Source organism: Exophiala xenobiotica (assembly GCF_000835505.1).
Source record: "Exophiala xenobiotica strain CBS 118157 unplaced genomic scaffold supercont1.7, whole genome shotgun sequence".
Taxonomy (NCBI): domain Eukaryota; kingdom Fungi; phylum Ascomycota; class Eurotiomycetes; order Chaetothyriales; family Herpotrichiellaceae; genus Exophiala; species Exophiala xenobiotica.
Window position 1 is genome coordinate 1,889,340 of NW_013562488.1, and position 25,375 is coordinate 1,914,714.

The following is a 25,375-nucleotide window of genomic DNA, read 5'->3' on the forward strand; positions in this document are numbered from 1 at the left end:
CTAGGTAGGTATTCTTCATTTGAAGTCTACATGTAACAATCCTTTCTGATTTTGGCCCTGAGGCGCTCTCTGTCTGGCTTTTTGTCTTCCTTTGCGTCTGCATCTGCATCTACCTAGAATACACGTCATATCAAATAGTAAGCTCTGCCTCGGAATGATCTAAATAGAGGCTGTCTGCTTGCTGATACATGATCTTTCCCATGTCCTGGTACCTTCCTCACCTCATCCTGAGCTTCGTTACATCCATACCCATCTTCGTCGAGGCATCATCGTAGCTTCTACCCATTGGCAGTGGTTCTTCGCTGTGGACCAGTATTTAGCCAACCGAAAGCAGTGCCTGAACCGACCGGATTACTCTTCGTCGTGGTCGTCGACTGACCCAACTTCGTGTTTTCCTTGAGGTCGTTCTCACTGGTTTGTCTACCTGCCTCGCCCAGCTTGGTAGCGTTGTCCGTCCCATTTGACGTCATTGGGGTAGAAGCGGTCCTGGTAGCATTTGCCATTGTCTTAGCTGGACGCAGAATCTTCATGGGCCGTGACGCGCTTGGACGTGCATAGGTCGAAGAGGGCTTCGCGGTCGGATCATTCTGTGTAGAAGAAGATGCGGACCGCCACGAGTTGGACCAGACCCCTTGCCCGGACTTCGACATCGGTGTGCTGAAGGACTTCTCGCTGCCGGTCGTCGACTTGGAGTCATCCGCCAGCCTTGACTGGCCAAGATCCAGGCTTGATCTGGTGGACTGCTCAGCATGTGGATCTGATCTGCGCGTATCTCCAGGCTCAGATGGCGTGGCCGAAGCTATGCTGCTTGACGGTGCTACCATTGGTGAATTAACCCCTTGTGAAGAAAGGGTTGATCTTCCTGGTCGTCCAATGACACCGACGGGCGACGCTGGAGGCGGTAACATGGGTTCAATCGATGATGATCGCTTGCGGGGAACCGTGCACAAATCCTTGAACGACGCATCGTCCTCGGGTCGAACCAATGGTATTGCCAGTTGATTCCGCTCCTCATCGAATATCATCAGCTTGTCTTGCGAGAACAAGATGTCCCCATTGTGGGTCCTCAAAATGTCGCTGCCCACTATGATCTGAATCGATGAATCCCTCACAGGCTGCTCGTCTACTATGAACTTGACAGTCAACGTAGGGATGTGAGGTACTGGACTGGCGGACCTCACGGCAGGCAAATGAATTTTGGCTTCAGTCAGATATACCGACAACCGAATTGCGCGACAATCGCCATCCTCGAAAACAGAGTCGTTCAGATCAAGCTTGTTGATGAGGGCGAAGCTGACTGACGATATCGAAGAACCTGAACAGAGGGCAGCGTAGAGCAGCGTGTCATTGGAGAACGACTCGGTGAGCCAACAACGTATGATTGACGGACATGGACCCAAAACGAAGAAGCCTGGTGGAGGGTTTCCCGAGACTCTTGGTGAGTTGTGTATGGATCCAAGCAGGCGACTCTGTTCCAGACCAAAGCTGTTTGTTCGACCGAACCCTGCAGCACTAGGTCTCCCGTCTGAACGATGTGACAGAGATCTTTCAGAGAGTGCATGCCCCCCGAGACCACTTCCTGTCCGCGGTGGGAGCTCCATCGATTGTCTGGATGAAGCATAGTGATTGTTTGCGCTCTCGTCGAATCGCACCGAGTTGGCTCTTGATGCTGCTGCTCGTCTCGACTCGTCGGTAGCATCCAGTGTTAACGAGCTTATCATGCTTGTGGTAGGCTCGGCGTCAAAATTTCGAAAGGCTTCGGCTGCAGGGTTGAGATTCGACTCTGCTCAAATCAGCATGACCGTGAAACGCAGGGCCAAGGCCACACTTACCATGATGCGACGAACCAAGACCGCCTGCAAACGGCGATGCCGCCCCCCATAGACTCCTCGACCTACTCCCATCCGGGGTCTTCTGCTCCAGACGCATGATCCTATCGGAATGAGCGGCTTGGGTTGCAGCGAGCTCGCCGAGCGTCTCTTGAATGCGCCAGAGTTCGTCTCTAGTCGCGAATTCCCGCGTTTCCATATCTGTCCAACTATTCAGATTGTGGAGGCATCAGGAACGGAGGAGCTGTTCCAAGGAGGAGAAAGTCCGCGGGGCTCATGCACTGTTGCGGTCGGCGCAGAAATTCTTCAATGCCCCTCAAGGAAACCAACTCCTGTGACGACGCTCCCCTGGCTTTCGCCGGCCTAGCAAGCCCTTCCTCCGTCTATAGAGATGTCTTCCAGCTCTTCAGTGTCTCATCTATCAAGTTTTGTCTCTGCTGGTGAATAGAGGGATTGAGGTTGAAGTAGGGATGCGCCGCAATTTGTTCAGGGAAGAGTCGAAGCAAGCTGAGATTTAATCGGGACGGCTTTGGGTAAAACAGAGGACGGGGAGTGTCTTAGCGGTAAAGCCTCGCAGGGTGGCTTTTTAGATTTGAGGGTCAATTCTTACGCGGTGAGAAGTGAATGGCGAACAAAGGAGAGATGTGAGGCTAATGTTCAATGAAATTGCAGCTTGCAGCTTGGGGGAGTGCTGTGTGAGGATTATTTGATCGATGGTAGGTTCACCAATGGAAAAGTAATTGATTTAGAAGCAATAAGAGGTCGGCGGAGGTAGACTGATATCGATGATGGGGGCACTCCAGGGAGCACATCCGCACTGCATCTGATGCTCGCTGTCGAGGATCTCGCCAAGCAACGCAGGGGAAGTGAAATCTCCACGCTCTTTTGGGAAACGAGTGACGCCGCCCTGTCCTTGCTATCGGGGGAGTTCTAAACAAAGTCTGTTCGACTCCTTGTTCACCCTGATCCGGGTGACAAGGCCAGTTACGACAACGAATTTAAACTGGGTGAGGTGACTCTGCCTTTTGCTGTATCCATCTTCCTCTTGCTTGTGTGGTGGGCGTGTGCAAGTGTTCCTGATTGAGCCGACCACGTAAACGGGTCTGAAAGTGTTTGTGATCGCAGGCATTACTGCATATCCCCGTTGCCTATTCCCTATGGAAATGACATGTTCATCACTGTCCGGAGATGTGTGTTCAGCTGCAGAGGCAGGTTCATCGTGAGATCCTCCATCATGAACAAGTGTTGACAACCTCGGAGGTTGGGCTTGAAGGGTCGGTCCATGAACATGGCTACAAAACGGTGAAAAGGGACTGAGAATCATGTTTGGACCTGTGTGTCAAATGCTTAGCTCTGTCTTTGTCTGCACGACTCAGGTCGCAGGCATTGAGCCTTGAATGGGTCGGTGGGAGCTCAGAGATGAAGCGACATAATGCGAACAATAGCCTCCTCGGAAACTCGTACAAGTCTACTTGGGCGACACAAACACCACTCCCATCGTAGAGTGCCTCCATGTAGGAGCGTAGCGTGCCTACCACGAGGCGGCAGGTTGAGGAGCTGGTAGAAGAAAGGCTTAATTCAGATCCTTTGGATTCAAGACTGCTCAATCCTTTGGTAAGGAGCTCCAGAAGCGGGGTCTGGCAAAGTACGCCCTTTGTGAGGTAGTCAGACACATCATCCTGAATCTCCGCTATCAAGGACTGTTCCAGGAGCCCAAAGCAAGGAGAAAGAGCAAATCTAGAAAGATCGGTCTCATATTACATCGTATAAATTAACCTTCTACTGCGGTTGCTGCAGTCTGCTTGACATTGGAGGTTTATCTGGGTCTGCCGCTGCTTCCACTTCGATTCAGTGTAATCAAGCAACCTTGTTAAGACGATGTCAATGGCTATACGTGATAGGCCATAGACGAACAGCTTACGGCCCGGGGTAAATTCCTCATAAAGAAGTCGTTACCCTGTAACCCTCGCCAACCATTCCCGTCCGTCTTAAAGTGCCGAGGCACTTTTAAGCACTATTCGCAAGGGTCTTCGCTTCGTGGAACTTCTTCGTTCCCATGGTTGAGACATCATACCCATGCTCGATCAGGTACGCTCTAAAACGCTCGTCCTCTTCCGTGATGGTGTCCTGGCCAATATTCGGCAGGAATACCAGCGCGATCAGCCCACTGAAGATGCACAGCGCACTGGAAACATAGAATGGATACTGGCCTTGCTTGATGACGTTGTCGCCAGCAGCCTTGATGATGTCGGGGAAAACGTAGTTGCCGACGAATGCACCAATTTTGCCGCATGCAGCGGCTATGCCGTAATACATACCTCGTACCGAGGTGGCCGAAGTCTTCGAGGCCAGCAGGCCGATGTTGTCGCCGGGGCCGACCTCGCCGAGTGCTAGAAAGATGCCGTAGATGACGACGAAGCCGCCGACTTGAGAAGGTTGGTCGAGATGTTTGTAAAGTGCGGTCATGATGAAGCCAACTATGCCCTGTAGCCAAACACCCAGAACAAGGCAGTATTTTGCACCGATAAGGTCGGATAGGAAAGCGCCGGTAACTGCACCAGGGCAGTAGAACAGATTGATCACGGTATTCCAGCCGAATGTTTTCCACAGGGGTGCTGTGGCGGGGAGGAGGAAGGCTAGCCAGGACGACGAGTAGATGCCGAAGGAGTACGACGAGAAGTCGTAGATGAACCAGATGAGCGACACAACCGTGAGACGAAACCAGTAGAACTTGAGGATCAGCCAGTAGGGGTAGTGGTTCATTTTGTTCCGGTTGTACTCTTCGGGTTCTTGCAGCTTGATCCGCAGGTACAGCAGAGACAAGGGTGGAATGACGCCCAGGCCAAGACACATGCGCCAGGCGGCTCGCAGGTGATTTTCACTGAAGATGAGGACCATGATCATCGGCACAAGCGAGGCGACAACGAAGCCAACATCGATGGCAAGGTTTGTGAAGCAGATAAACCATCGGTTGCGGTGGCCTCGTTTGAGTTCGCCAGTCGCTTCTGCACAGGCTACGCTTCCGGCTGGGTACCTTTTTCAGAGTTAGTAGTCCATAATACAAGTCTGTGTTATCAGATTTAGACGTACTCGCCACCGATACCAATCCCGAGGAGGAAACGATATGCTGTGAGTGCAGCGAAAAGGCCCCCAATGCTACCCCCCGCGCCATAAGAGCCGGCACCGAGAGCGGCGAAGACGATCAGGATGATGGTCGAAATGAGTAGAGAATGTCGTCGAGACCAGTGGTCGGATAGATAGCCAAAACTGCAATTTTTCAGAATTTGTCAAGGGGAAACAAAGAATGAGACGCGCGCTTGAACGGCACAGCGTTTCGGGAGACCAGGAAACATACGCTAGTTGGCCTACGACGGTACCAGCAAAGGCGATCGAGGTAACGTTGCTCTGAGCGCTGGAATTGCTGTATTCGTCCTTGTATAGAATTTTAAGCATGGTGTTGACCGAGCCAATGACCGAGAAGTAAGTTAGCAAGGCATTCCAGGTGGTGCAAGGCTGTAGGAGACATACCCCATTGAGATAGCCATCAGAGAACAGACCAGCACCACAGGCGATTGTAGGCCAGCTGCGTTCCCATCTCGTCTTGGGGGTGGCGTCAAGGGGAGCTGCGTGAATCGAGAGTCGACGGTCTTGTTCTGGCGCATAACCCTCGGTAATGGTTTTTTCGTTCTCCATCGTTGCAACGGTTAAGGCCGCGCGAAATCTGAGCTTGAAGAAAGAACTTGGAAAAGCTGGACGAAGGAAGGTGCATAGATATAGGTAGTCTCTCGAGAGATAGCAATGGATCGGCGAAGAAACGACGTGACATGACGGCACCAAAGTAGCAAGTGCAAGCAGACAAGTGCCCGGGAATGGACGTTCAAGGTGGGGTCTCTATCGAGAGGATTGAAAGAGCATAGTGGGCTGGCTGTGACGACGAGGGTGTCGTCAAATGATCATCGAACAATCTAGCATGCCCATGCCCCGATAACTCAAAACCAGCTAGATCGAGTCAAGGTTCGTCTGACGAGATGCCGCTTGTAGTCAATCTAGCGTCTTGATGAGTGGTGGTAGAGCGCTCAGACTGTAACATCGCGCGTAGGTTGCACGCCGCGAAGCCGAGATTCGGGACCTCCGTGCGCTTCGCAAGTTTGCAGGACCTTCAATGCTATGTCGGCCTGTTCGATAAGCAGGAGAATGGCCGGCTATTGCATTATTATCTGCGGGACGCGTAACCCACCGAAAGATTGTGGGCTTGAAGGATTTCCACTCTTTAACACGTGTGTAGAGCGCAGTTAGAGTATTGGTCGCCTTGTGGAAGAATGATAGGAGAAAGAATCTCAAATAACTGGGCCATGCGTTCTCCCAGAGTCTGCATCGGTTTAGGTTTGCACCAGCCTCGAGTCTAGGCGGAGTCGTGGTTGGAAAAGTTTTTCTTCGGCGTCGTGTGTCGGTAAAGACGGCTTTGATGCACTTCGACAAAGAGAGATAAGAGTCACGAGGCTCGATCGTCGAGAAAGCTTGGTATCATTGCTTGTCTCGGTTTGACTTTGGCGCCTATGCAGGTTGACTTGATAGGCATGATGTGGGTTGGCTCTCGTCTGCTCGGGGCCCTTTCAGGTAGCCTCCACGGAGACTTTAGGTGGCATCCCTTCACTGGAAGGCTAGAGATAGACACCTAATGTGGCAGCAACTATCCACGTAGGGCCCGAGTGATGACAACAAAGACATTCCATTTCATAGCTTGGCTTTGATGTTCCTCGAAACCTCCTCCTGGGCCTTGTCTTTCAATATCCGTCGCAATATCTTGCCTGCTGCGCTCTTGGGAATTTCGTCGATAAACCTCACGCCGCCCCTCAGTCTCTTGTGGTTGGCCACTTTATCTTCTAGCCACTTGACAATCTCTTCTGCTTCTTTCTCACCGTTCTTTCCTTCAGCGGCCACCACATAAGCCCGAGGCACTTCTGTATGCTGATGATCATCATTCACTCCGATCACAGCTACATCGTTGATGTATGGATGATCCATCAATTTGCCCTCCAATTCGGCTGGAGCAACTTGGAATCCCTTATACTTGATCAGTTCTTTGACCCGGTCGGTAATGTAGAAATTGTGATCCTTGTCCTGAAAACCAACATCTCCTGTCTTGAAATATCCCTCCGGCGTAATGGCTTCTTTGGTGGCTGCTTCGTTCTTCCAGTACCCCTTGAAGACGTTCGGTCCAGACAACCATAGTTCTCCTGTCTGGCCAGGTCCGAGTTCATCGCCATCTGGCGACATGTACTTCGCTTTCATACTGGGGAACATCTTGCCTACACTGCCGACCGACGTATACCATTCGTCCCAGGGCTGTTATTCTTGTTAGTCAAGCCCATTGCAGTGTTTGGATGCCATGATCTCTTACCTGTGTGTGGGTCATTGGGCTAGTTTCGCTCAGACCATATGCCTGATTGATCTTGATCTTCAGTCTCTTGTGCACAGCATCAACCAGTTCCCGCGTCAAAGGCGCTGCACCGCTGGTGATCATCCTGATGCTGCTGAGATCATACTGATCCACAAGCGGATCGCGAGCCAATCGAACAATCACTGGGGGAGCCACGTAAATGAACGTGATCTTGTGCTCTTGAACAGCCTTCAAGAACACTTCGAGGTTGAAGGCCGGCATCACCACAAGTTCGATTCCTCTGTGCAACGGCTGCTGTACAAGTCCAGTCAATCCGTAGATGTGGTAGAAAGGCAACACTCCGAGGATCCTATCCTGCCCACTGGAATACCACTTCCCCATAGCCGACTTGATCATCAAGAGATCAGCAATGATATTCCGATGGCTTAGCATGACGCCCTTGGGTAGACCAGTGGTTCCAGAGCTATATACCAAGAAGGCGAGGTCTTTGTCTGGATCCATCTTGCGTCGTCGATATCGAGTTGATCCGCTCGTTTTGCGGATATTTGTCCAATGCTTGCATCGGTGACTGGGGTCACGGCCTTGGCCCAGCAAGATGACTCGATCCTCCGGAATATTGGACTTCTTGGCCGCTTTCAGCGCTGTCTGCAGGAAATCGACTGTTGTGACGATTGCTTTCGACTCGGAGTTGGTCAGCTGGAAGGACAGCTCGTCGGCGGAGTAGCCTGGATTGGCGGGTGATACAATGCCTCCGGCATAGAACACTCCATAGACAATAGCAGCAAAGTCGACATCGTTTGGTGCGAAGATGTTGAGGACATCGCCCCTTTGCCAATCCCATAAGTTTCGAAGGCCACCGCCAAATGCCGTTGCACCTTCTTTGACATCGGCCCAGGTGTAGTGTCGAGATCCATCAACAGAACGATATATCACTGGATGATCAGTCCCTGCAACCAAACCAAACAGTGGGGCTTACCTTGTGAGTCAGGGAAATCTCGAGGCTGTTCAAACATCAAACCCCAGAGGTCGACATTGGGAATTTGGATGTCCGGAAAGGATGAATTGGTCGGCATCGCAGGCTTGCGATTGAGGGGATGTGCAGAACAAGCTGCTGAGATGCGCAGGTACTCGAAGAATAGCTACCTCGAAATCAAACGAGCCTCCTAGAGGTGCCAACACCCAATTCACCGAATGTGGTCTCAAGATTCACAGGTCGCAGCTAAACGACTACCGACTACCGAGTACTTGCAGATAAAGCGAAGACTGATCTGGAGATGGCACCATCAGCACCATTCCCATCGAGGCCCTCTGATGCCGTCTCCCCGCAGAACCATTGCTTGGAGAAGCCTCGGCTTGCGGACTTCGGGAACCATCTTCCTACGTCCATGCTTAAGGTATGGAGTACCGGTATATATATTGGGCTTCATGCAGAGCCTTACAGTTGAATCGCACATCTACTATTCACCGTATCGACAGAACGTCAAGTCTACTATTCACCGTATCGACAGAACGTCAAGCGAACTCGGAAGAATCCGGCCACTAAAGGTTCTTGATGTGCATGAACCGATCAATTGTGACAAACTCTGCTATATGGGTACTGTACTAATAACAAGCCGAAATAGTCTCGGTGTCACTAAAATCAACGCTGCATTTAGTGCAAGGAATGAGCAAGCAGTCACTTGACGTGCTGAACAGTAGTGTGGGCCTATAGTGGCTTTATATAGGTGTTTCGAAGAACACTTAACGACGCGTCGGCTTCAAATGTCATGGTAGCTGTCCCCATGATAGCCGGCGGAAGATGAGAGGATGATGGCGAATACCGAGCACACCGAGGTATCTCTGACCACATGTTTAGGAGGTACTGTGCTGTCTCGCTGTGTAAAAGGGCGTCCGTAGGTGTCAAATGGAAATAATATGCACGGCTCGCCCGCAAGCTTGGCCCAATCTCCCACAATCCTCGTGCTCCCTCCAGTCTCCCTCCAGTCTCCCTCCAACATTCCATAAGGCGGTCTTGTCCCCGGTCGGAGGCTTGTACTGCCTGGTGCTTGGTGCCAAAATCCAGACCTTTTTCAACTTTCTTATCAAAGCATCACACCTTTCCGAGTTTGCATTCAGATTCTTCCGTCAAATTGAGGTTGCCTGATAATCCCTTCCACTTATTCCTCAAACTCCCGATACTGCAGCCATGGTCGCAGACGCCTTGGTCTATCACCCTGCGGTGACCCATTACCTCCGATATGTCGCGACCACAGGTAAGACATGTTTCTGCGCTCCCAAGAATCTGTGCTGACTCCATCACCACTCAGTCGGTCGAGACAAAGTCCTCCGTACCATCCAATACTTTGCGCGATTCTATGCCTGGTATCTCTACCGCACCAACAATCCGACCAGTGCGATTCAGCCATGGGTGACCCTGAAGAACCAATTCTCCCTCACAAGAAAGATCCTCCGGGTTGGCAAGTTCGTTGAACATTTGCGTGCGGGTTCCGAAATCTACGATGCTGCCATGAAATCCAGCAACGGCGACAAAGTTACGCAATACCTTCAAATCCTCCGACAGATAGGCTATGCGGGCTACATGATGTTCGACATGATGACAGTGTTGGACGCCATGGGGGTCAAGAAAGATCCCAAGGCCAAGAATATCCAAACCCTTGCATACCGGTTCTGGTGCACAGGGTTGATTGCTAGTGCTTTGGCGGGAATCTACAACAACTACAAGTTGAGAGAGCGAACGAGCGCAGTCGACGAGAAAGACGCAGAGGCCAAGGTCGAGAAAGTGAAGATCGCCAAGTAAGTGAACCTCATCACCAAGTCGGTCATTGTGAGGCTGACAGTCTACAATAGACAACGAAAAGCCGTCAACATTCAGCTCATTTCAGATCTCTGTGATCTCACGGTGCCCAGCACCGCACTTGGCTACGTCAACCTGGACGACGGCATCATTGGTCTGGCTGGCACGACGAGCAGTCTGCTTGGTGTTTATGGAGCCTGGCAGAAGACGGCTTGATCGCCGTGACGTAAATTGAGAACAAGGCATTCGAGATGAATTCTTGGTGTTTGCAGTTCCTCAACACCACTGTTGTCACCGTGCTTGGCCGTGACTGATCAAGGACTCGGTAGTGAGAGGGGATGATTCGACCACATCTCAGACAATGATGTAGTCTCCTGTGAGGTGTTGCGGGACTGGCTGTGTTGAACACCATATTGCTCGGGATGATGATATGATCTGGCACGATCTGGTTACGGCTAGCGATCCCCCGCTTTGTTTGACGCACAGTGCCTATTGCGGAGTCTAGAGGGCTTGTTTGTTTTGGAAAATCTCCGTTTGACCCTGAAAGAGCTCTCGAGGCACTTTTGGCAGAGTCAGCCGTTTACTGTTGCCAAGCATCTTCTTTGAAACAGCAGTAGAGAGCCCGAAAGGTCAAGGGAAAACTCAGATAGTTCTAATCTACCTAGGTAACTTCCACAACGTGCACCGGGCGTCTTTCGTAGTTGCAATAACTAGGGACTTTTACAGACTGTAATAATAGGTACTAGGTAGGTAGCCAAGGTGCGCTGCGCCGTGATGAGAAGCGGGGGAAGAGCATTCGATGACAATGAAAGCTCGCTTCAGCTGACGTCCAGGTTGTCTGCCTCCACCTGCGGTCTCAGACCTCTTCTTCTGTCGTCACTTGCATTTTCAATCTCTTCAAGTTCCCTCAAATCTCGAACCACGCCTTGCACGATAATAAAAAGGGCGTCCAGACTGATTTCGCCCGCTCCGCATCTCATCTCCAATTATCAGAACATATCTTATCCACGATACTTGCCTCCTCGCCAATCATCGAACGTCGGAAAGACTCGGACAGTCTGTGCCTCAGAAACTTCATCATCGAGCTCCGAACTCTCCCGTTCATCCTTCGGCAACAGCACCTCGACTTTCGGCTTGGCCCCGGAGCAAGAAGTATACAAAAGACACAATTCCGCATCCATGGCCTCTGACTATTCTGCCCGTCTTCAGGCTACCGAGCAAATCCGTCCTCACACGCCCTCCCCAGGTACTGGCACAGCACGTTCTAATCTAGCAAAGACCAACTTGCGAGCATACTCTTCCAAAATGGTCTCTCACTCGGTCAACAAGACCGCTCTCCACCCAGGCGGTGTCGAGTAAGTTGTCGTCGTCGTTCTCGACCGTCGCAAACTGACATATTTTACCCAGGCCAGGTCGTGAACACACAGAACTGGAAGAGGAACTTCACACGACAGCCCACATTGACTATGACCGAGTGGCCATTGTTGCCAATCCATCTGTATCGGCTCTTTATGAAGATGCTTTGGTCTACGAGACTGGTACCGCTATCACGTCTTCGGGTGCTCTGAGTGCCTACTCAGGCAACAAGACCGGTCGTTCTCCTCTGGACAAGCGAGTGGTCAAGGAGGAGAGCTCAGAGAAGGATGTGTGGTGGGGACCTGTGAACAAGCCCATGTCACCAGAAGTGAGTCTTCTCTGTGTCATACCTCGCCGTCCTTCTGTTTTCTATCCAGTCCTTGTACCCGTCCAACTACAGCCAACCGTCATCATCATCGCAAGATGATGCAACCAGGCGCAGCTACCTCCATTTGGAAGGCATGATGGAATCAATACCGTTGGCTTCCATCCCTAGGGTGGTCCTTCCCCGCAACGCGCTCCATGGAAGCTGCAATGTGGGCGAACGGCAGGAGGGACAATTTCTCTCACATAAACCACTGCCCCGCGTTGCTCCAACAAGGCCTATGACGTATCCTTGACCTTGAGCCGCGGCTAAGAAATTTCTTGGCTACCGGGTGTGGACGGACCCCCATGTTCGGCACCTGAAATGGGCATTTGCATTCTGCCCCACATCGAACACGTCTGCGGCTGCGATATGGAGTATCTACGGAAATATGAGGAACAATAACTGACGGATCACTTCTCTCATAGGTCTGGAAGATCAACCGAGAACGAGCTGTCGACTACCTGAATACCCGGAACCGTATCTACGTTATCGATGGCTTCGCTGGCTGGGACGAGCGGTACCGCATCAGCGTTCGAGTCGTCTGCGCCCGTGCCTATCATGCACTGTTCATGCGGAATATGCTTATTCGACCTTCTCGTCAAGAGTTGCAGAACTTCCACCCCGACTATGTTATCTACAATGCCGGGTCTTTCCCCGCCAACAGATATACCACCGGCATGACCAGCGCCACTAGCGTGGCCATCAACTTTGCCGAGAAAGAGATGGTCATCCTTGGTACCGAATATGCCGGCGAGATGAAGAAGGGCATCTTCACGGTGCTCTTCTACGAGATGCCTGTCAAGCACAACGTGCTAACCCTGCATTCCTCAGCCAACGAGGGTGAGAAGGGCGATGTGACTGTCTTCTTTGGCTTGTCCGGTACTGGCAAGACCACACTGTCGGCCGACCCCAAGCGCAAGCTCATTGGTGATGATGAGCACTGCTGGTCTGACAAGGGTGTCTTCAATATCGAGGGTGGATGTTATGCGAAGTGCATCAACCTATCCGCCGAGAAGGAGCCCGATATTTTCGGCGCCATCCGATTCGGATCGGTTCTGGAGAACGTCGTCTTCGACCCCGAGACCCGTGACGTTGACTACGACGATGCCACCTTGACCGAGAACACCAGATGTGCCTATCCCATCGACTACATCAACAACGCCAAGATTCCTTGCATGAGCGACAACCACCCCACCAACATCATTCTGCTCACCTGCGACGCTCGTGGTGTTCTACCACCTATCTCCAAGTTGGATACTGCTCAAACCATGTTCCATTTCATCTCTGGCTACACCTCCAAGATGGCCGGTACCGAGGATGGTGTTACTGAGCCCCAAGCCACCTTCTCTTCCTGCTTTGCTCAGCCTTTCTTGGCACTGCATCCTATGCGCTACGCCAAGATGCTTGCAGACAAGATGTCGGCACATTCTACCAACGCCTGGCTTCTCAACACCGGCTGGGTCGGTGCAGGTGCCACTACTGGCGGCAAACGTTGCCCGCTGAAGTATACCCGAGCAATCTTGGATTCCATCCACTCCGGCGAGCTTGCCAAGGTTGAGTACGAGACATATGATGTTTTCAACCTCAACGTTCCCAAGACATGCCCCGGTGTTCCAGACGAGCTGCTGAACCCCAAGAAGAGCTGGACTGGGTCAGCCGACTTTGGTGAGGAGGTCACCAAGCTGGGCAAGCTCTTCAATGAAAACTTTAAGAAATACTCTGACGAGGCTACTGAGGAAGTCATCAAGGCTGGACCAGCTGTGTAAGTCAAAGTGATTGAGCTGTGCTTTTACCGGGCTGTACAGAATTTCTTTGAAGCTTGAATTGCATTACACGGAGTTGGACAACAGCGTTCTATTGTTTGAGGAAGAGCAACAATATGAACGCAAGACGCGAGAGGCATCACGATGGTACGAACGGACAATTCGGTGATGGCTGCCTTCACTTGTCTGGCTTGCCTTTTCTGAGTGGCTGACATGGAAGTGCTTTGAATGCCTCAAAAATATGCCCGCAACATTATGAAAGAGCTGGGAGATGGATATGACAGCCATTTTCCTCTAGGTAGTTGATGTCTTGATAAATACGAAAATTTGAGCTTATCTTTCTATATCGACTTTTCCGTGCGGAACAGTGAGCGTGGGATATTCCTCTCCATAGCTCCGTATCTAATGAGTGAAAAGGGCAGGACCATGCAGTCGATCTATTCGACACGATAGGGAGCACCGACAGCGATGGAGTTCCAATTAAAGAGCGCCTGGACCAATGTCCATGGAGAAGTGGGAGGAAGTGCCCTGGTGGCCCTGTGACATTATTCCGTACTAACGTGAGTAATTCTCCGATATTGGTTCTGCGATTGCGTGGCATCCCGGCGGTTCTCTGGTGGCACCCCCAATGCATCTGCGCGTACGAGTCGTCGAGTACAGAATAGTGCGGGCAACAGCCGAGAAGTTGTGGGAGAAAGTCGTCTTGGTCGATGGTCACAGGGCATTGTACGGAGTACGAAGCGTTCAATGGAGGGGTTGATGTAACGCGGCGCTGTGCCCTTAAGGCTCTTAGGAAGTAAGCCCCGGAGTACCTAATCGACTCTAGCTTAAGGGCGGCATCAGCGATGGCTTTGAACGCCCGAGCACCTGGCTTGGTGCCCATTATTCACGATTATTGCCCCTGCCGAATCGTGGACTTGGACCCGAGTTGCAATGTGACCAAGTCCAAGAAGGAATCCTCGTGGAGATCGTCCCCATCAAAGACTGCGGCTCGCTTCTTTCTCTCCTTCTCGAACTTTCATTTCTTCCGTGCTCACCCACCTCTTCTGTCTTCCTGCTCATCGCTTTCCTCAGCATCTTCGCGAGAAGTCGCAACCACCATGGCTGATCCTGATCCGTAACCTCCGACGTTGCAACACGTTTCCTTCCTTGTTCAAATCTTTTTCCGGCGTCTGGTGGTCTCTTTCGATTTTTACCGAGTCACATTCAACATCGCTTTCCGCACACATCCCACCACGACCGCCTCGCATCCACCACCCTCCCGATATCCTGTCTCGCACCGGTTTATGTGCGACGGAAATTGCCACATCAAATAGAAGTCATTCCTGTCTCCTCGTCGTCGAGATCTGCCTCCGCACCCGCGCCAAATTTTTGACCACCAGACCTTCCCAGCCCATACTACGCCACTTCCGCCTCCTCCTGCCTGACAATCGTCTGGTGGAATTCCCAGGGGTACAGGAGATACTCCGCGGTTCAACATGCTTATCAATGGCGAGAAATTTGCCTGCGAGGCATGCGTAAGAGGCCATCGTGTCAGTTCTTGTCACCACCAGGGTAAGTGCTGTTGCGCATCGCAGGGAGTTTAGAACAACTTTCTGCGCACTCATACTGATCGCTGGATTTTCAGATCGTCCCCTCGTCCACGTCAACAAGAAAGGTCGACCGGTATCACAATGCCAACACTGCCGAGGTCTGCGCAAGGCTCGCTCTCAGCATGTGAAATGCGAGTGCCACGACAAGGCGCATGCAAAAGAAGATTGTCCACATGAGAAACCAGGCGTTGTGAAGACTGGTACGCACGACGCTACAGTCGACACTACGCATATACTGACAAGGCACTAGAATCAAATACCTGCTGTTGTCAACATGGTCAACGTTGCACATGTGCCTTGAAGAAGGAACTCGACATCGTCCCTGAAGACCTTGCACACATGATCCAGCCAAAAGAACATCCTAAACCTCGCCCGAACCACAACTCCCATGATCCCAAAACGACAATCTTTACCAATGGTCATCACAAGCCTGTGCACAAATTCAACGACGCGCACAATCAGCTCGGAGCCCCTTATAAGATCCCATCACGCTCCCACTCCCTTCATGGCCATCGCGAGATCGCTCAACGTTCTACCGATAATCTTCTGCTCACCAAGTCCTCGAGACCTTTCCAGGAATCCCCCCTGCATCACTCTATCACCGACGCGATGGCAATGGTAGAACGCAAGACCAGATCAGAGCATAATTCCCCGATACTTGGCCCTCAGAAACATCCCGATCCTCCACTGCAAGATCTCAACCTCCCTCATTTCGACCCGAGAGCCTATTCTTATTCCCCCTTTGGCGCTGATACTCCTCCGACACAGACCAACAGCCTCCAAAATAGTCAAAATGCAAGCCAGTCGGATCTGACTCTGCCAGACCAGTTTCCGGAGAGTTGGTTCATGACTTATGAGCAAGCTCATGATTATGATCCGCCAAAGTATAATGAGCTTGCGTCTGTTGACTGGTCTAGTTTCAATCTCGAAAATAACAGCAACGTTAACAGCAGCAACAACAACACTACCATCACCAATAACGAGAATACTGGTATCTATGGTATGAATCAGTTCAATTCTTCCAGTCTGGGACAACAAACACCCTATCAGACTTTCGATCTGACAAGACAAATCAACCAAGTTGGTGTTAATTCTTCGACTGGTGACGTTTCTGAAGTCGATGAGCAGTCTCCTCCGTCCACTCGTTGGAATAATGATCAAAAACCGCTTCAATTTGACCAAAGGCCTAACTTGGAGTCATACAATGACTTCAGCAGCGCTGCGGGAGATGACGCTTCCGACAGATATCGGTTGAGCTCAGCCTCGTCATGCTTTGGGACGCCTCAAGCCAACATGTTAGCCAACGACAACCTCGGAAGTCTTGACATCGACGACTACCTCCAACGAGCCGAAGCAGAGACCAAGCGGCTGCAAAGCCTACAAATGCAGCAACAAATGGCACAAATGCAGATGGCATCTCCCGAACCGTCCCAAGGGCAATCACGAATGTCAAGCGTAAGTCGAGGAATGACTCCAAGTGTCTCGACACCGGGAAGTGTTGGCAATGCTGAGCATCCATATACCATACGAGAAGCCCAGATGTATGCACATATGGAGGGGCTGTCCAATCTGCACATGTTTCAGCAGAGACCAGTTATGCCGGCAACCAGCATTGCTGAAGATCCGTCGTGGTCGGTTGCTCCAGATATGTCGAACCCAGAGTTGTCCCTTGATGGGGACGAACGTGAGGACGAAGACTGGGTTCGATAACCATATCTACCAATCACATTCTAAGCTGCAAAACCCCACACGCAGCAAGCACCTTTACGAGTTATGATGATTCATATATATTTGAGATACCAGAATCACGGCATTTGAATCAGTGGCCGACCAATTTCAAAAAATGAGAGGGCAACAATACTTCTGGGAGTTTTGGCGGCAAAGGAGCACGGGCAGAGGTTATCGCCCACGAAGACGACAATGAATTCGAGCAGCAAGGCGCAATGTTTTCGCATCCGTTGCTATGTGCTTGTTCATCTTTTCTAGCTGTCTCAAGGTCATTTTCACGATCACGCTCGTCGTCAATTTAGATGTACGAAATTCGTGATGCAGTGAGGCTCCTTTGAGCCTACATATAATGACCAGGAATAGAGATAGTTTTGTTAAGCAAGGATTGATGAGATGCATCGCCTTTTATGGATGCACAATGCATATAGATAGAAAATATCACGTTGCTAGACTAAGCTCTCCTTCGTTTACTTGGCTGATTCTGCTTTGGACGTAGGAGCAAGTTAAGGAGGATGGAGAGAATAATTATAGTCTCGGAACAAGTCTATATGTTAGCTTGGTGTTTATCGACGCAGAACCTCGCCGACCCATCGCATCTCGATGGCGCTCAGACCGCGAGCGTACGCCTTGGTGCCGGTGTAGACGAATTCATTGTACATTATGCCTTCAAATTTGCGTGCTTTGGTGGGCCCCTGCTCACCGGACTCGTTCCCTTCGTTTCTAGGAGTAGGTCCTCGAGGCACGGAGAAGAGGACGCTGCTTGGGTGGATCGCCACGGGCTGATTGGTCAAAAGGGTTCGGTACGATCCGTCGGCCGAGAGACGCGCGACGTTGGGGTGGAAGCCGGTCAGGAGGCATTTTAGTATTCGAATCGGTAGGGTGGTTGGATCGTGCTGGTCTTTGTCCTTGTCCTTATTGTTGCTCTTGCTCTCGTTCTCGTCGTTGACGTTTTCCTTGCTCTTGCTTTTGCTCTTGCTCTCGTCATTGCCTCGGCAGGAGTTGTGCTGAGATTGAGAATTTTTCTGATGGCGCTGCATGATGCTAAACAATTGCTTCCGCACGTCCATGGCGCCGGACATGGCGCGGTGCGAGATGGCGCGGTCGTCGCACCAGCGGCGTCGGTCGGCGTTCTCGGCCGCGTAGGCTTGCATGGTCGCGAGGAGGGTGAGGTGATCGCCTTCGCGGCGGTAGAGGGTCTGACGATTTTGGGCGATGAGCGTTGCGCGGGGGTCTCCGGCGTCGGCGTCGGCGTTGGGGTCTTCGGCGTCGAGATCGGCGTTTGCCTTTTTCGAGTTGGACATGGGCGTGAGAGGATCAGTGGATGAGGATGATGAGACTGGAGAGTTGTGGTGGTGAATATTGAGAAAGATATTCTCGACGCTGAGGGCGGATACGATGTCGATGATCTCGTCGACGCAGGAATACTGGGGTTCGGCGCTGGCCAGGAGGACACGCGCGAGGCTCGCGGGCAATGGGAGCACGCTCATCGCCCTACCGAGTGGTGTGATTTGTCCGTCCGACGCATCGAGCGCGTTGAGTTGGAGGAGATGGATCATTGCCCGTTCGAGGGCACGGCGGGGAGGGGACGTTAGGAATGGGAAGCTGGCGAGGTCGTCGACGCCGTGCGCTTTGAGTGTCAGGACGAGTTGGCTGAGGTCGCAACGTAGGATCTCGGGTTCGGTGTCCTGGGCGAGCTGGTGGAAGTCGGATTGTGTGTAGAGACGGTATGCTGTGCCGGCGGCGTCGCGGCCGGCGCGGCCAGAGCGTTGATTCGCAGAGCTACGGGAGATGGGGACCGTGAGGAGTGTGTCGAGATTGAGCGAGGGTCGGAAGAGGCGCTGTTTGGCTTTGCCTGTGTCGATGACGTGGCGGATGCCGGGAACCGTGATGGATGTCTCGGCGATGTTGGTGGATAGGATGATCTTGCGAGTGAATTTCGGGGTGGGCTGGAAGACGCGTTGTTGGGCCGCGGAGGGGAGCGCTGCGTAGAGGGGGAGGATGAGTAGTTTGGGGAGCGCTTTGGAGAGGGCGGCGTCCTTTTGGATCGAGGTGGACCATGATGTGACTAGACTGAGGAGCGATTCGACTGTTTCTTGCCCAGTGAGAAAGACGAGAATGTCGCCTGGCAGGGGGGAGTGTGTGTGGATGCGCATTATGCGTTGGTAGGCGGCGTCGAGGATGTCTGGGACAGGGGACGAGGTGTAGGTGATGCTGACAGGATATTGGCGGCCTTTGATGAAGAGGGATGTGGCGGTTGCCGAGGGCCTTGAGGGTAAGGCAGTCGAAGAGCCTTTCGAGACGCCATTTGCAGAGGAAGGAGACGGTTGAGCGGTGTCCTTTGCGGTAACATCTGGATCATTGGAGAATCCGGACCATTCTTGTTCCATGGCTGGTGAACGGCTGTCTTCCTTCGGGACGCTCGTTGAGCTGATGTGGAAGAAGTCCCGGATCTTCTCCATGTCTGCTGTGGCACTCATCACAACAACTTTGATGCCGATGCCACCCCGACCATCATCCTTGCTTTGAAGACCTTGCAACCTTTTCAGGAAGCCTAGCACCAGATCCACATTCACCCCACGCTCGTGAACCTCATCAACCACGACCGCAGAATATTCCTTCAGCCAGGGATCTCGGAGCATTTCTTGTAGGAGCATGCCCTCTGTCAAGAACTTGATCCGCGTAGAAGGGCTCGTACTGTTCTCGAATCGGACTGAATAGCCGACCTGAGAAGCCGGACTTGAATTTCCCAGCGGCGTGCCCATTTCCTCTGCAACGCGCCGAGCCAGCGAAATTGCAGCAACTCTTCGAGGCTGGGTGATTGCGATACAGCCGCCAACATTGGCGCCACCCTTGATAGTCTTTTTACTGCTCCATGGTTCGTTGATGAGAAATTGTGGGATTTGCGTCGACTTTCCGGAACCGGTCTCTCCCACCAACAGAAGTACATTGTGGTCTCGGACGGTCTGTCGGATTTCATCCGCATGGCCGTAGATTGGTAACTTTTGCCTGAAGGTCAACAGGTTCCGAGCTCGTTCTTTGAGGTACGGGCCTCTAGATGACTTCTGCGGCTCCGAGCTGGCCGCCGTGTCGTCGGTACGGTCGCCACCCGATGCATCGGTAAAATTTACTGTCTTGGCCTGCGCGGCAAAACTGTTGATATTGTTGCGGTGGTCTTTGAGTGACTTTTCGACTGAGCCGGGCTTCGAGGTGAAAGCTTCGGTAGCAGATCGCTTCTTGCCTTTTGATGGTTCAGAATTCCGTTGCTTAGCTGGATTTCGGGAGGGCGCCATTAGATTGTTGGACTTCGCCATATTTTCTACTACCAGGCATCAATGATGTCCAGGTCCACAGTAGGCTTCTTGGAACACGCCGATCTGGACCCTCTTTCTCCATCAACGGTTGTAAACGCATAGGATGAAGTGAGCGCCATCGAAAATCTCTTTGATCGGAGCCTTGAGGATGATTTTCGCCGGAGGTCTTGGCGAATACACAGCCTTGCCCCTTAGCTTATGTAATCATATCAGTCGCACCAGGTAAACCTCTCCAATCGCACTTGTTAAATGCTCTGACTGTAGGTCGTTGGGGTCTTTGCTTCAAAACGATGCCGTGTTGGACGACGACTACGAAGCCGACTACTCGGTGTCAGATGGGAAGCAACCGCCATAAGGCGCCGGGCCAGGAACTTGTAGGTCAAATTTTCTCTAAGAGGGTTACAAGTTTTGTTCCCTGGAAGCGCCTTGTTGAGACAGTCGTACTCCCTGCCCTGATTGGCCTACAGTGATGCAACAAGTGCTAGCCGTAGGCATCTGTCTCATTGTTGCCCGCCAATTTTTTGACCCCGCAAAAGCATTCTACCGAACTTCTTGTCTCCCAAGGTGGGCAGCTTCCATATCACCGTCGTTATCGACCACCAGTGAGATTCAAAATGGCATCCAGTGACCGCAATACTGTCTATGTCGTCCTGGGAGCCAATAAAGGTACAGTTCCAAACCCGCCACCACAGGAGTTTGTGGGACTGAACAGACATCACTAAGCATGGTCTAGGTATCGGTCTTGGACTCGTGCAAGCACTGCTTGTCAGACCGCGAACCACTATCATCGCTACCGTCCGCCCTGGGGCGCCGGTCGTGTCGCTGTCTGAAGCATGTTTGAAGACTTCCCAAGGGGAGGGAACCCAATTGCACACCCTAGCGGTCAATTTTAGCACAACCACTGAAACGAGCGCACTCAAAACGTTGCTGGACCATGAGATAAGGCCAAAAGTCAACCATGTCGACGTCTTCATCAGCTCAATCGGTCATACAGATGTGATGAAACCGGTGCTCGAAACCTCGCCTCGAGCGATGAGGGAGCATTTTGAGGTTAACACCATCACCCCATTGACTTGGCTGCAGGCTTTCTGGCCGTTGATGGGCGCGCCCTTGGACGAGGCGGTGGCAGCTGCTCCGACGAAGATATTCTTCCTCTCGTCCAGTGTTGGCTGCATCGGCGAATGGATGGAGCCGATGCCCGGCGGCGCTTATGGACCAGCCAAAGCTGCGCTCAACTGGGTCGTCCGCAAACTGCATTTCGAGCTGGAGAAGTAAGGCATAGTCAGCGTCGCAGTGCATCCAGGGTAGCTACTTTCAGAATGAGACAGACAGTGTCTGTAGCTGACGTCTAAGCAGCTGGGTCCAGACTGAAATGGGCGATATCGCGGCAAAGTCCTGGAATTATCCAGGCAAGCCACCGCTTACCGTTGCACAGAGTGTTGGGGGTATCTTGAGCCTGGTAAGGTGCTCGACTTCTGTGAGCTATGGACAAGGCTGATGGGCGTTTCTAGGTCGATGGCGCCACTCGTGAGAACTCCTCTGGCAAATTCCTCTCCTACGACGGAAAGGAGATTCCCTGGTAGCTCCTCCTCGGCGGGGTTGCGGATGGGTTGATCCCTACAAAGACTCTGGGCTACTGATGCAAGGTCAGATAGTGGTGCGCCAACAATGCCGTAGGTTTCTCGAGTCCGCGACAAGGCGTCGGACTAGGAAGCAGACAATACTATAGTACAGCAAAGTTGCTTAGCCCATGGACGCCTTGGCTCTGAACAAGCCCGAGCCGTCGAAACACCAGTCCCGCGCCAATTGTGGCAGCCTGTGTCACCATGCTGCCCTGTCGGGGTCAGAATAACCTGTGCCCCTGATTGGTCTCAGCCTTGCCGAGGTTGGTTCTGGCCCTGGGGGCCGCAGTCGTGAGAACCAGGTATTTGATAGCGGCCTGTAGTAGGCTTCTGATATCGTATGTATCAGTGGTGTGACATCTCTCTTGGGATGGCCATCCTGCTTTATTGTTGTAGGGAAAGAATGTACCGCCATGGCGATGAGAATGCTGCTTTAAAAGCTCCCGCCCGTTTTGGAAATGTTTGATGGAAGCAGCGACCGGACCATTCCCATTCCGATACATCAAGGGTCCCGATTACATTATCAGCATGCGCCAGGTGTGCGCTAATGATGACAGTGGGGGATGATAGCTGGCTCCTAAGTTCAAGTCTGCCAATGTCTGCCCAATCGAGCTCCCTTGGGCACCACAATTCGAGCGATTGAGATGGATCATCGTCGGTATCCATCGAGTCAGACTTCTCGTATCGACTATCGCTTGCCTCGGGTCGCGGAAGAATGGTGGATGAGCCTCGCAGCGAGCTGTCATCTTGGCCTTTTACCCTTTTGTGCGCTAGATCTCCCATCCTGGAACACGTCATATGCCTGCCGAATCGAAGAATGGAGCCGTCGAGCTGTCGAAATTTCAAATACTGGAACTGGAAATAGGCCCATATCGCTTGACCCCGCGTAACGGGCGGTCAAAGGCAGCTCGATGATGTCGGTCAATTGGAGTTTCGAGTCCGTGTCAAAAGTCAAGCCACAGTCTGGAACTGTTCGTAGGTATATAAATAAGGTCAGGTATCTCCCAAGTATTCGAAAGTTTTGTCCTGCAGCTCACTGTCCGTCGTCAACCTGCTCAATCGAACATTTACCTTTGATCAAAGCAAGTCGCCAGTAAAACACCCTCATCCCATCAATTCGCCCACCATGCCTACAGGAAGTTGCTTCTGCGACGGCGTCAAGATCGAGTACAGCGGCGAGCCCGCCATGACCGTAACAAGCCCCTTCGAGCCAAAGCCCTCCGTCCTTCCAATGTGTTGCTTGGCCGCTAACCCCACGAACAGGCTTTGTGCCACTGCGCTGATTGTCGACACATCTCCGGCGGCCTGTACAGCCACAACATCGTCGTGCCCAGCCAGAACTTCAAGGTGACCAAAGGCACCCCGAAGGAGATTTCCAAGACCGCCGACAGCGGAAAACAGATTACCAGCTGTTTCTGTCCGGACTGTGGCACGACCCTGTTCAGATATGGCGATACCTTCGGCGGCGTGGACGGCATGAGAATCATCAAGGCGGGTGTCATCGATGATGTGAATGTCATCAACAACAGCAAGCCCGGCGCTGAGCTGTTCGCCCCGGAGCGAATCAATTGGGTTGCGGGAATTGAAGGCGCCGGTCAGGTTGAGTCTATGCCACCACCGTCGTAGGTAATGGATACTGGACCTACGTAGATATCACACAATCATATGGGCCAAATATGCAGACGAAAGCTTCCACAAAATTCACCTTTTTGAGTTGAAGACAACGAGATTGAGTCGTTATTTATTTCTCATCAACTTTGGTATTAAACAGAGAGTCGAATAGATTCTATATACATCAAGGGATTCGGACCCTAGTGACGTGCAAATGCGCCTTGCTATGCAACAAAGAAAGGGCCCAGCCGTACTTATACAATAACATCATTTCCACAGCCCGTCAACGGTGCGAAGCGTTTCAAGCTGTAGCCTTTTTATTCTCTTTTTGCTCATTGACCTTCCGCGCCCATTTCTTGCCCACCTCGTAACTGCTGATCATGATAGCACAGGCAGGCGCGATCTTGAGACACCGAGCTGCCCATCCTCTGAACAATCCAGCCATTCCTTCTTCCCGGAAAATATGATACAAAAATCGAGGTATTGAGAGCTCTTCGGGGATTGGTTTGCCTTGTTTTGCAAACTCTTTCGCAGCTACCACTGATGGTGCATCATCACCAGCATGGTGGTAGACTTGTTGACGTGTTTTGCCAACATCAAACGGCGTGGTGACGAATGCCGCAATTGCACCAGAGCCTGCACCTGCCAGGAAGCTGTCGACGAATGTCGTCATTTGGCTTTCGTGTGCTTGTGACTGTCGGCCCCCGGTCATGGAACGTTGAGAGTCCAACTCGCGCCCGCTCGCAGCTTCCCGTGAATCTGTCAATCGATTGCGCATAGCTTCATAGCCCCACCAGTAGATTCCGGAAAATGGCACGTCACGCCACATTGTTAGTGTAAGCCCTCGCCAAAGAGAAGTGTATCCCTGGGTCTGAGTCATGCGGTGCAGGCCTAGCAAAGTGTCCTTGAAGACGCCAGTAGTACCACCAGAGGTAGCCTGCATTCTTGTCCTGAACATTTCGACCGGAGAGACCGCAATTGCGGCTGCTACTCGAGCAATCGAGCCCGCTATAAGTGGTACGTAGACATCGTTTGTCAATTTCCTGAGAGGACTGGCGTGGTTGTATCGGAGCCAGTCATAGCCTGTGAAATAGATGACATTCGCAGGGATAGCCATCGCCAGGGTTGGAGAAAGTCCCCGCCAGAGCGTGAGATATCCTTCGTTCCTCGCGATCTTCTTCAGTCCGTCCAGCGTCGAGTTAAACGTCTTTCTCCGCGTCTCTTCCACCGCACACTCGGTTGCAGCAGCATTCGCAATCTGCGTCGGTCCATTCCCAGCAAGGCAGAATTGTCCATTGTCCCCAACCCAAAACACTTCTCGACAACACGCTTTGACACCGAGATCTGGAGGTAATTGCTTGAAACTTGTGGAGTATGCAGGAAAACGAGAGAGATTCACAGGAGCCGGGGGATTTTGAGATTGTAACCGTACACGGACGACGTCAAGAGGTGTTACTGCCCAAGGGTCAGCCCAGTGCTAGATAGAAGACGGACAAGATTATGACGTACCGAGCAGCGAAGTCAAGACACTCCCCCAAGTCGCCGAGATCATACGCTGCGTGGTCGTGATCTCGAAACTGTTTGATCCCGACATGTTGGCTGTATTTTGTTCCGGGACCTGTACTCTGTCATGTCGTTGTCCCGTAATCTGTGACTTTGCATCATGGCCGAGCGCGGATTGAGAGTTGAGATGCCCGTCAAGTGCTTGCGCAGGCTGGGAGGTGAAGGAATAGGACATTCAAGCCCGCGATGCTTGGACGCCTTGGGAAGGGTCTGGAGGCTAGAAGTCCGCCAGGTTGAACGCTGACTCTGCTGGTGTGGAAGCTGGAGGAGAGATCAGAAGCGACAAGGACGATGACATGGAGACTTTGCACAACCAAAAAAATGATGCAGTCGCCGCCCGGTTGCTTTATCGGGTTTGGCCGGAGCGAGTAACGAGCGTCATTAAATTATTTGATCTCCGAAAGTCGCTTGTTATCAGATTCCCCAGACACTCACTAG

The 25,375-nt window shown here is 52.1% G+C and overlaps 10 protein-coding genes across 10 annotated transcripts; 5 read left to right on the forward strand and 5 right to left on the reverse strand.

Annotated features, from left to right (window-relative positions):
* Positions 1–8: 8 nt before the first annotated feature.
* On the reverse strand, positions 9–2,623 carry PV05_11388 (uncharacterized protein). The gene is made up of 2 exons (XM_013454869.1): positions 1,833–2,623; positions 9–1,783 (listed from the first exon to the last, which is right to left on the reverse strand). The coding sequence occupies exons 1-2, from the start codon at positions 2,026–2,028 to the stop codon at positions 279–281; spliced, it is 1,701 nt and encodes a 566-aa protein (XP_013310323.1). The 5' UTR covers positions 2,029–2,623; the 3' UTR covers positions 9–278.
* An 807-nt stretch (positions 2,624–3,430) lies between these two features.
* Positions 3,431–5,675, reverse strand: PV05_11389 (uncharacterized protein). The gene is made up of 3 exons (XM_013454870.1): positions 5,185–5,675; positions 4,920–5,096; positions 3,431–4,863 (listed from the first exon to the last, which is right to left on the reverse strand). The coding sequence occupies exons 1-3, from the start codon at positions 5,520–5,522 to the stop codon at positions 3,837–3,839; spliced, it is 1,542 nt and encodes a 513-aa protein (XP_013310324.1). The 5' UTR covers positions 5,523–5,675; the 3' UTR covers positions 3,431–3,836.
* Positions 5,676–6,347: 672 nt separating this feature from the next.
* Positions 6,348–8,656, reverse strand: PV05_11390 (uncharacterized protein). The gene is made up of 3 exons (XM_013454871.1): positions 8,207–8,656; positions 7,231–8,162; positions 6,348–7,175 (listed from the first exon to the last, which is right to left on the reverse strand). The coding sequence occupies exons 1-3, from the start codon at positions 8,301–8,303 to the stop codon at positions 6,564–6,566; spliced, it is 1,641 nt and encodes a 546-aa protein (XP_013310325.1). The 5' UTR covers positions 8,304–8,656; the 3' UTR covers positions 6,348–6,563.
* Positions 8,657–8,992: 336 nt separating this feature from the next.
* On the forward strand, positions 8,993–10,754 carry PV05_11391 (uncharacterized protein). Its single transcript, XM_013454872.1, has 3 exons — positions 8,993–9,482; positions 9,537–10,023; positions 10,078–10,754. The coding sequence occupies exons 1-3, from the start codon at positions 9,416–9,418 to the stop codon at positions 10,238–10,240; spliced, it is 717 nt and encodes a 238-aa protein (XP_013310326.1). The 5' UTR covers positions 8,993–9,415; the 3' UTR covers positions 10,241–10,754.
* A 165-nt stretch (positions 10,755–10,919) lies between these two features.
* PV05_11392 (phosphoenolpyruvate carboxykinase [ATP]) lies at positions 10,920–13,846 on the forward strand. The gene is made up of 3 exons (XM_013454873.1): positions 10,920–11,379; positions 11,432–11,708; positions 12,173–13,846. Exons 1-3 carry the CDS (start codon positions 11,204–11,206, stop codon positions 13,511–13,513), a joined length of 1,794 nt encoding a protein of 597 aa, XP_013310327.1. The 5' UTR covers positions 10,920–11,203; the 3' UTR covers positions 13,514–13,846.
* Positions 13,847–14,530: 684 nt separating this feature from the next.
* Positions 14,531–17,404, forward strand: PV05_11393 (uncharacterized protein). The gene is made up of 3 exons (XM_013454874.1): positions 14,531–15,064; positions 15,138–15,302; positions 15,353–17,404. Exons 1-3 carry the CDS (start codon positions 14,989–14,991, stop codon positions 16,810–16,812), a joined length of 1,701 nt encoding a protein of 566 aa, XP_013310328.1. The 5' UTR covers positions 14,531–14,988; the 3' UTR covers positions 16,813–17,404.
* On the reverse strand, positions 17,276–20,228 carry PV05_11394 (uncharacterized protein). Its single transcript, XM_013454875.1, has one exon. The coding sequence runs from the start codon at positions 20,139–20,141 to the stop codon at positions 17,394–17,396; it is 2,748 nt and encodes a 915-aa protein (XP_013310329.1). The 5' UTR covers positions 20,142–20,228; the 3' UTR covers positions 17,276–17,393.
* A 527-nt stretch (positions 20,229–20,755) lies between these two features.
* On the forward strand, positions 20,756–21,724 carry PV05_11395 (uncharacterized protein; the record flags this gene model as incomplete). Its single annotated transcript, XM_013454876.1, has 4 exons — positions 20,756–20,807; positions 20,875–21,412; positions 21,498–21,600; positions 21,653–21,724. 4 exons carry the CDS (start codon positions 20,756–20,758, stop codon positions 21,722–21,724), a joined length of 765 nt encoding a protein of 254 aa, XP_013310330.1.
* A 1,070-nt stretch (positions 21,725–22,794) lies between these two features.
* Positions 22,795–23,445, forward strand: PV05_11396 (uncharacterized protein). The gene is made up of 2 exons (XM_013454877.1): positions 22,795–22,955; positions 23,027–23,445. The coding sequence occupies exons 1-2, from the start codon at positions 22,890–22,892 to the stop codon at positions 23,387–23,389; spliced, it is 429 nt and encodes a 142-aa protein (XP_013310331.1). The 5' UTR covers positions 22,795–22,889; the 3' UTR covers positions 23,390–23,445.
* Positions 23,446–23,469: 24 nt separating this feature from the next.
* On the reverse strand, positions 23,470–25,267 carry PV05_11397 (uncharacterized protein). Its single transcript, XM_013454878.1, has 2 exons — positions 24,884–25,267; positions 23,470–24,829 (listed from the first exon to the last, which is right to left on the reverse strand). The coding sequence occupies exons 1-2, from the start codon at positions 25,110–25,112 to the stop codon at positions 23,676–23,678; spliced, it is 1,383 nt and encodes a 460-aa protein (XP_013310332.1). The 5' UTR covers positions 25,113–25,267; the 3' UTR covers positions 23,470–23,675.
* Positions 25,268–25,375: the final 108 nt, after the last annotated feature.

Excerpts from the sequence above, each read along its gene's own strand:
- PV05_11392 (XM_013454873.1), top strand. The coding sequence starts at position 11,204 with ATGGCCTCTGACTATTCTGCCCGTCTTCAGGCTACCGAGCAAATCCGT. Across the intron at positions 11,380-11,431 it reads CTCCACCCAGGCGGTGTCGA|GCCAGGTCGTGAACACACAG; the intron begins GTAAGTTGTCGT and ends TATTTTACCCAG. Across the intron at positions 11,709-12,172 it reads ACAAGCCCATGTCACCAGAA|GTCTGGAAGATCAACCGAGA; the intron begins GTGAGTCTTCTC and ends CTTCTCTCATAG.
- PV05_11397 (XM_013454878.1), bottom strand. The coding sequence starts at position 25,112 with ATGTCCTATTCCTTCACCTCCCAGCCTGCGCAAGCACTTGACGGGCAT. Across the intron at positions 24,830-24,883 it reads TGTCTTGACTTCGCTGCTCG|TAACACCTCTTGACGTCGTC; the intron begins GTACGTCATAAT and ends ACCCTTGGGCAG.
- PV05_11396 (XM_013454877.1), top strand. The coding sequence starts at position 22,890 with ATGCCTACAGGAAGTTGCTTCTGCGACGGCGTCAAGATCGAGTACAGC. Across the intron at positions 22,956-23,026 it reads GCGGCGAGCCCGCCATGACC|GCTTTGTGCCACTGCGCTGA; the intron begins GTAACAAGCCCC and ends CCCCACGAACAG.
- PV05_11391 (XM_013454872.1), top strand. The coding sequence starts at position 9,416 with ATGGTCGCAGACGCCTTGGTCTATCACCCTGCGGTGACCCATTACCTC. Across the intron at positions 9,483-9,536 it reads CCGATATGTCGCGACCACAG|TCGGTCGAGACAAAGTCCTC; the intron begins GTAAGACATGTT and ends ATCACCACTCAG. Across the intron at positions 10,024-10,077 it reads GAGAAAGTGAAGATCGCCAA|ACAACGAAAAGCCGTCAACA; the intron begins GTAAGTGAACCT and ends AGTCTACAATAG.
- PV05_11388 (XM_013454869.1), bottom strand. The coding sequence starts at position 2,028 with ATGGAAACGCGGGAATTCGCGACTAGAGACGAACTCTGGCGCATTCAA. Across the intron at positions 1,784-1,832 it reads TCTTGGTTCGTCGCATCATG|AGTCGAATCTCAACCCTGCA; the intron begins GTAAGTGTGGCC and ends TGATTTGAGCAG.
- PV05_11394 (XM_013454875.1), bottom strand. The coding sequence starts at position 20,141 with ATGGCGAAGTCCAACAATCTAATGGCGCCCTCCCGAAATCCAGCTAAG.
- PV05_11389 (XM_013454870.1), bottom strand. The coding sequence starts at position 5,522 with ATGGAGAACGAAAAAACCATTACCGAGGGTTATGCGCCAGAACAAGAC. Across the intron at positions 5,097-5,184 it reads ACCGTCGTAGGCCAACTAGC|TTTTGGCTATCTATCCGACC; the intron begins GTATGTTTCCTG and ends GAAAAATTGCAG. Across the intron at positions 4,864-4,919 it reads GGGATTGGTATCGGTGGCGA|GTACCCAGCCGGAAGCGTAG; the intron begins GTACGTCTAAAT and ends ACTCTGAAAAAG.
- PV05_11390 (XM_013454871.1), bottom strand. The coding sequence starts at position 8,303 with ATGCCGACCAATTCATCCTTTCCGGACATCCAAATTCCCAATGTCGAC. Across the intron at positions 8,163-8,206 it reads AGATTTCCCTGACTCACAAG|TGATATATCGTTCTGTTGAT; the intron begins GTAAGCCCCACT and ends CTGATCATCCAG. Across the intron at positions 7,176-7,230 it reads GCCCAATGACCCACACACAG|CCCTGGGACGAATGGTATAC; the intron begins GTAAGAGATCAT and ends CAAGAATAACAG.
- PV05_11393 (XM_013454874.1), top strand. The coding sequence starts at position 14,989 with ATGCTTATCAATGGCGAGAAATTTGCCTGCGAGGCATGCGTAAGAGGC. Across the intron at positions 15,065-15,137 it reads CAGTTCTTGTCACCACCAGG|ATCGTCCCCTCGTCCACGTC; the intron begins GTAAGTGCTGTT and ends CTGGATTTTCAG. Across the intron at positions 15,303-15,352 it reads ACCAGGCGTTGTGAAGACTG|AATCAAATACCTGCTGTTGT; the intron begins GTACGCACGACG and ends ACAAGGCACTAG.